The sequence below is a fragment of the Hylaeus anthracinus genome, unplaced genomic scaffold, assembly GCF_026225885.1.
Source record: "Hylaeus anthracinus isolate JK02 unplaced genomic scaffold, UHH_iyHylAnth1.0_haploid 3, whole genome shotgun sequence".
NCBI lineage: Eukaryota > Metazoa > Arthropoda > Insecta > Hymenoptera > Colletidae > Hylaeus > Hylaeus anthracinus.
The window spans coordinates 8,477,504-8,485,358 of NW_026535284.1; the positions used below are offsets into that span (position 1 = coordinate 8,477,504).

At 38.2% G+C, this 7,855-nt stretch overlaps 1 protein-coding gene across 1 annotated transcript; it reads left to right on the forward strand.

Annotated features, from left to right (window-relative positions):
* Nucleotides 1–480: 480 nt before the first annotated feature.
* LOC128893754 (phospholipase A1 member A-like) lies at nucleotides 481–2,544 on the forward strand. The gene is made up of 4 exons (XM_054154962.1): nucleotides 481–526; nucleotides 859–1,215; nucleotides 1,574–1,812; nucleotides 2,104–2,544. The coding sequence occupies exons 1-4, from the start codon at nucleotides 481–483 to the stop codon at nucleotides 2,542–2,544; spliced, it is 1,083 nt and encodes a 360-aa protein (XP_054010937.1).
* Nucleotides 2,545–7,855: the final 5,311 nt, after the last annotated feature.

Below are 7,855 nucleotides of genomic sequence, written 5' to 3' on the forward strand. Positions count from 1 at the left end.
GTAAATTTTTACTAACAAGTTGCTCACGGATCGAATTTAAATTAAATTCTAAATTACATTCATGGTGATATAATAATTTCAGATTAGTACATAATATTAATTATCGTTTTGGTAATTTTTATAAATATCGATAACAACAAAAGGTACTGTTGAAGATCGTGCGAGGTGTACAGACTCTCTTTATAACTTTCGATTTACACTTTTCCTTATTGTAAGCGAACAATTCGCTCAAATACGTCACACACATCGTTCACACGTTATTCCATCGAAATTTACGAGTTCGCCGAAGTTTAATCATACTAACATAACAATTCTAATGAAACATCAAAGCCTTGGACTCATTACCAGACATCACGTGTTTGTCATTTATAACTGACAGTTGCAATTTGTATTATTATAGAAATTAATGTATTGATACAGCTGGTCGATAGCTTTATAAAGTGATCTCAAGTAGGAATTAAAAGAAGAAACAAGCTAATCATGGAGAAACTCGTTTTGAGTATTCTACTCGTTTCCTGTGTCAGAGGTAAAGGATACATTTTTTCCAGATTTTCGCCTTCCTTTTTCATCGTAACATATTTTCAATACTTTTCAACATAACAAAACCAACAGTTGCTTGGAAAGTAAATGGTTTTTCGAAAGTAACTTCATAGTATTTTATTTTATTATTAGTATTTAAACACATAACTCTAAAGTCTTTTCTGGACAACTCTTTATCAAAACACTTGTAACATTCTATTAGACAAATTTTGGAGTTGAATATTAACAGTAATTCTGTGTTTTGTATGACATATAAAATGAGTTATAATAAATCGTCATTCCAGATTCAGTTCACTAACATTCAGATTTTGTTTTCAGCTCACTTGCCTGTTCCTGACCACGAAACCTATAAAACTATAGGCTCTACCGATGTAGATCCGATTGTCGAAGGTGGAAGCATAGAACTGTCGACAGTGGATGACGACAACAACAAAGTTGCGTTAGATTTGACAGCAGATTTCGACGAAAATGAAGAAGATACAGAGAAGGACCTGTCGAACCGTATCTTCTTCTACTTGTACACGAAGGAGTCGCCAAAAGTACCCGAGTTACTGACTATCGATGACTCCAGTGCTTTGCAGAAAAGCTCTATCGATTTAACGTTACCTACGATAATCGTTACACACGGATGGTTCAACTCTCACAACAATCCCACTTGCACTGAGATTCGAGATGGTACGTATTATTGTGTTTCGTAAGTAATCGACTGTAGGTTGGAATCATCGTGTTCTTAATTTACTATTTAGCACGATCAAGAGATAATTTGTATAGTTTCACTCAACCATTTTGTTCCATGTAAAATTAGCGATATTAGCAATTGTAATTTCGTCAGTTAGGATATATTGATATTAATTAATTGTATAAATAGTAGAGTTATTTTTCAAATAAGCGTAAAATTAGTAATATTAAAGATTCTAAAGATTTAACTAAGATACAGTTAAATATTGCTGTTGGCAAGATCGTATCTGAATAAAGCTATTCTAAATTAAAGTAAAATGCCTAAGGTAAATTGAGCTCTCCGTGATCTTTGCAGCTTATCTTAAACACGGCGACTACAACGTCATCGTGGTGGACTGGTCGCGAATATCGATGAAACCATTTATGTGGGCCCGTAAACGAGTCGTAATGGTCGGCAAATACGTCTCCGCCTTTATCAATTTCCTCGTGGAGCACGGAATAGATGTGTCTAAGTTGACCGTAGCTGGCCACTCTCTTGGTGCTCACATTGCAGGATTGGCATCTCATTACGCGAATAAAAAAGCGGCACGCGTTGTGGGTGAGTCCATTCAACTACATATATTCATTGTGTGGTTCAAATATACATATAAGTTTAGAGTTTGTCCATGGTATAGACTCGTAATATAAATTTCCCAACAATGTATGTCATCATCGCAACATTCATGACGATTAAAATCCTTTCACTTCGCAAAACTATAAGAGCGAATGGCAAATCATTGGTCGCTCTCTGCTTCAACTATACTCGCCACCGTTATGTATTATGTCTTTCTGGCTAATCATTTGAAAATAGTTGATTGCTCCTGTTATTGTCAGGATGAATGAAAGCGAGATCTTGTTACAGGTTTAGATCCAACTCTTGTGGCTTTCGAGAACGACGGGCCAGGAGAGAGGATCGCTAAAGGCGATGCGGAACACGTAGAGATTATCCATACTACCGCAGGAATATGGGGTTTCGCCGATCCGATTGGTGACGTCGACTTTTATCCAAACGGCGGTACCAAACAAAATGGCTGTGCGATTAATGTACATCCTATATGCGGGCACTTCCGTGCTCCTTTCTACTTCGCGGAGTCTATTAATAGCGAAACAGGCTTCTGGGCGGTGCAATGTGACAGCTATAGTGACTTCAAAGATGGTAAATGCAAGTCGAATCCCGTTACTCTCATGGGTGGTGGTAAACCGGATTTAGACGCCAAGGGAGCGTACTATTTGGACACTGCTTCTGCTCCTCCATACGCGCTGGGTCCTATCAGCTCGCGACGTTAACGCGCTTGCGATCAGTCGATTAGTGATTATTCTAAACTCGAAATAGAGCGAGTCAGTTGTTGTAGAAAATAATTCTTTATACATGTTTTAGAAGAAAATAAATTTTTGGTCATATAAACTGATGAAATTTCTCGGTGTTATAGTCCTATCCCAAGAATCGTCACAGGAAAGGCCATGAACCCTTAATTAACATCAACGCCACGTAAACTCTTGTACCCCGCTCCACTATCACACTCCTACGAGTCCCGAAAAATTTAATCGTAAGAAAAGTCAGTCACTTCGCCACTGCCGAACCGTTTACAATTATACATAATTCCAAACCGTTTTATGCAATCCATAGCATTTAATTTCGTTAACGCATTATGTTAAAAAAAAAAAACAACCTCTACAAATTTCGAACCGCGTACAACGTGGTTGTAGCTTCTCGGAATGATGACGTACATAACAGATAGAGCCGCGGTTGCAAACCGTCTCCATCGAAGTCGAATTACAGCAACGCTTTGAAAATTTCAATGTTTTGCGTCAGCTTTTATAAAAGCGATTTGAGTGTTGTATTCTACCATTCTGGGATTCGTTTGTACACGTTGCCGCTTACGGTATGCTCCCGGTTTCGTTCGAAAACAAAATTCCAATCGACGGATTCCAGTAGTAACCCTTTCCTGACCAATCTGTACGCGTTCGTATTAATAAATAAAGAACACGGTTTTTAACGGAACATCGTAAGAATTAAATATTGACAACTTCAATTACACGGAAACCAATCTCACATCGATAACTTCAATTATGCACAAAACATTCCTCTGCTTTGCGATTACTGCTCCCTAATGGAATAATAATAAACATGTACATGTAGCCTCAGATTATACACGGAATTACTAATAGAATCGGTGAATATTGTATGCTGCGTAATTTATCCAATTTTCCATAATTATGGTCGGCGTATTCTCTAGTAACTATCAGTACGTCAGCGGATATGAATTATGTTAAAAATGACTATTGTTGAGGGGATAAAAAGCCAATGATAATCTATTGTATACATATTAGTCAAAGTAAATATTAGTAAAAATAGATAATGGAACACGAGACATGGAAAGAAGCTATAATATTTCCATTTTTTTTTTTCTTTCATTGAAAATCTTGCGATGACGTGTTAATCACCTGTATTTTCGTTCAATGTAGTAACGGATGAATATTCAAATTTCGTTAAGGGCTTGTTTGAAGGAGAGAAGAGGAGAGAACGAGAGAAGCTTTCAAGTGAGTGTAACTCTTCAGGTGAACGAGGGTGCGGAATGACAATAGGCATACCCGAGACACTAATACCGAGGGAATCACTCTTTTGCTACGGGATGTTCCTGTCCCAAACAGGAATGCACCTGATGCCGTTGAAAAATGCCGTTTCCAGCTTCAAAGCCAGTTTCTACCGTTCGCATCGCGTAAAGAACGAGCCACTCTAAAGCAACCACTTAGTGAAAAGTCTTCATCTTACACACAGGAAAAAGATTACGGGAATATCAGTAAGAAGTGCATTTCTATCATTTCTTTTCATTCGTTATTATTATAATTAGTATACATAACAAACAAGATCTCGGTCTTCTAATCAATCTACATTTAATTTCTATTTACTTTAATTTCCATTTAGCAATATAATTTTAATTGAGTTCACTCGTTTCCTTCTTTAATTTGACGCGCAAGGCCCTCTATGTCATAAAATTTTTGCTGTCCTCAAATAGTCATCAGTAAACGATGTAAATATTTTCAAACGTAATTACATTACTCTGTTTGTATCCTCCCAAAACAAATGTTAGCTATGCAAGTTGGTTATCATCGAAACTGTGCGCGACCGTTGATACCTGGCGAATAGTGGTTATTTTTTCAGAAAAACGAAGACACAATGCTACATATAAAGTAATGTATCCCGATTCAATAAATTCGATTATCGATCAGCTGCCAATTCAATTTCCGATTGGTCGTTTTACCGGGAAACAATTAATGCCGTTTTCTGTCCTAAACTGTCTATCACCGGTAGTTGGTTTTTCAATTGATCGACTCGTGGGCTAACTGGACCGCTGGTAATCAAAACCCTTTACTGTGACTATTAGCACTCACACGCGATTAGTTTCAGCGAGTAATCAAGTAAATGCTCGTTTGGCACTTTCGAACCACCTTGGAAGCAAGTGAAATTAACGTTGTTTGACTTTCTAGGCTGCAAATAGAAACTTCCTTCTAACGTTCATCAATTTTCCAAATTTTCCAGAACACATAAAAGAAATATAAGATAGTATCAATAACGAAAATAGATTCCATTTATTTAATTCTTATGATTATTAACGGTATTATGAACAAACGTCGTATTCTCTAAATTTAGTAAACTGTATACTTTAAATTTGTTGACATTGCTAAACATTAGATGTCTTTTTACGCGAATTATATACGCAGAAATTAATAACTACAAAATTTCTATTATCCTTCAAAGTGAAAATTTTCAAATAATGCATCAATTAGACGTTCACCTGGTCAAGAAATAAATTACGAGAAACTACCAAGTTCGCTATTCTCCTGCGAGACGTTGTCTTGCTCATTCAAATTTTAATTTCGGTCTAAAGAAAAACGCGTATTTCATACTTCGAAACTAAATTGACTTACCAGAATATTAAGTCCATCGCGTTCGCATTATACCCAGTAGAAGGGACGCGTTCGTCCAATGGTTAGCGGAACGATCCACCCCCGAACCCTCTCGAACGCTGGTCATCGGAAAACGCATCTACCGCGGCAGACATTTTACAGAATTTCACCATATTTGCGTTGCACTCGTGCGTATTGCCAAGTGAAAATTGCCAGCGGGAAAATTGTCGCCAGAGAAGAAGCGTAGAAATCGCGGCCTAAAGAACTCGGGGCGCATCGGCACCGGTAATTCTTGTCACCTGGCCGCCACCTGGGTCCATCGGGTCGTACGAAATTAAAATTCGAAATTGACGGGTCGGGAAAAATTAAAGTTGTAAAGTTTCTCGTATCTGTTAACAGGATACGATTATTTACAGACAACGTGCAAGTATACGCGTTAAATATTCCACGCTATTTATAAATAATAAAAAAAAAAAGTATCTAACTTTCTAGCAATTTAGTACAAGTTATACGATTATGAACTTTATTCTCAGACTTAAACATCATAAAAATGATTGGGGTTCGACTACAATTTCTATTCACCAAATAACGAACAAAAGTTTGTCATCGTTTTTTCGACGCTTGAAATTTTTCATCTGTGTGAGAGTTTGTCACTGGTAACTTAAATTGAGAATAAACGCAAGTGTCAGAAAATGTGCGGTGAACCGACGTTGCTAAAAAGGTCGACCGACAACGGAATCGTGTAGAAACAGAGTAACACGGAACGATTAACGAAGAGGTAACGGACACGTTTTCTCTGGTCACCCTTCGAGGTATATTTAATAACCACTCCTCGTTTTTATACCCTTGCGGAAACTCGTTCCGTGACCACTTCTGACCGTGAGAAACCGGGTCGACAAAGGGATGAAAAACCTACTTCCACATACTTCTCGAGGGATGCGAGCATTCGCGCGAAACACCCAACGGTTTGGTGTTCGACGTATGTAAAAATGCGATTAGTGCGGTTCAAAATTTGATCATAAAATATTATACTTATCCAGGAGGTTTTTGCAAAGACTTATATTAATTTTTTACGAATAATACGTGACGAGTTCTACAGTCCCAGATAAGGTCTAAAGGTTTTCTTGTGTATTTCGAAAACTAATGTGTTTATTGAGAACGTCGTTATAATTGAAACTAAAGATGAACAAATTTTCTACGAAAAGGATATTATACGATTTTCCTGTGTAGCGAATAGTTGACTTTTCAATTTCAGTCGACGTTAAGAATTTTAATTTAAAAAGTTCGTAGCTTTAACGTCATTTATATAATTAAATATAAATGAGTGTCGGATCATCCTATCAGATTACATTACTAATCATTCGGTTAGAAAGTGTCCACGAAAAGTCATCTTGACGAGTCTTTTCCGAAAGTAACCAATGCATTATCGCTCAGAGCGAATCAGACCGTCTCCTCTCGATAACGCGAACGGTCGATCGTTTATTAATCGTTCTCATCGGTTTGCTCCTTTCGTTGACCTCCAATTAGTCATGAAATTACCTAAATTACTCACGACCACCACTCGTTCCGAAATTTTCCACTCCGTTAACCGCACCGGCGTGTGTGTACTTGTTTCATGACACATTTCACTGAATTTTGCGCGTGAATCGCGTAAAATAATTGCTAAATGAATCGCGTTCCCGTTTTTCCCCGGTGTGCTTATTAAGCAAACGTTTCGATTAACACGGTGATTAATTACCAAGGTCACCGATTGATGACGATACACGTCATATTTACAGTGGCCGGGCCCGTGTTGAACCTGGAAAATACGCAAACCTTTAAACGATCATCGAAAACAATTTCAGTCTCGTGTCGAACGTAATACCTACGGTAAAATTATGTTGCCGCCGGAAGTACGTAAGCAATTAATTGACACTCGAATGAATGGAAATTGAAATGTGCTGGCGTTAATGGAATCATTCAACTCGAACAGTCGACAACCGGCGGAATATTTTTGTTAACGCTCTCTTCGAGCGCGATGTAATCAACATGAAGAGGTAAGCGAGTGCGCTACGAGGAAAAATATATTTACACAGCTGGCCGTGCGTCGATTAACGCTATGCCGGATGAATAAATTTTGCTGGAATTTATCTATCGACTATTTTAATGACGCGAGAATTTTGCCTTTTGAACTTGGAGCCATAATACGAATCCGATGTAAGAAACCAAACTTTCGTCACAAATATCCATCACTTAAAGCCCACCCTTTGCAACCCCATAATAATGGTTCCTCATCAACGGAATCTCGAACGAGTACTAATCGAATTAGAAGTGCTTTGAGCTGAGTTCAGGATCGCGCACGTGTGCAGGAAACAGGTGTTCGGATGAAGTTTTGTCATTAAAGGGACAATCTAAAGAAATCGTACGCCACATAATGGGAGATCGAGCAACGAGAAGGCATAATTTCGGATCGTAAATACGCAACCCGATCTGGGTTGGTCAGCCACTTACGTTTAATTGATTCTTATGGCGGCCATCTTAATTGCCCGACCGACTATTATCGGATAGAGTTACCGTGTATTTGTATGGTGCCTTATGGTCTCAGGCGTCTGAGTCAACTACCAACGAAGAAATAAATACGATCAACGCGGATTTATCTGCAAATAAGGCGACACGTCAAAGTCCCCATGATGCAGCAGCTCCGTTAAGC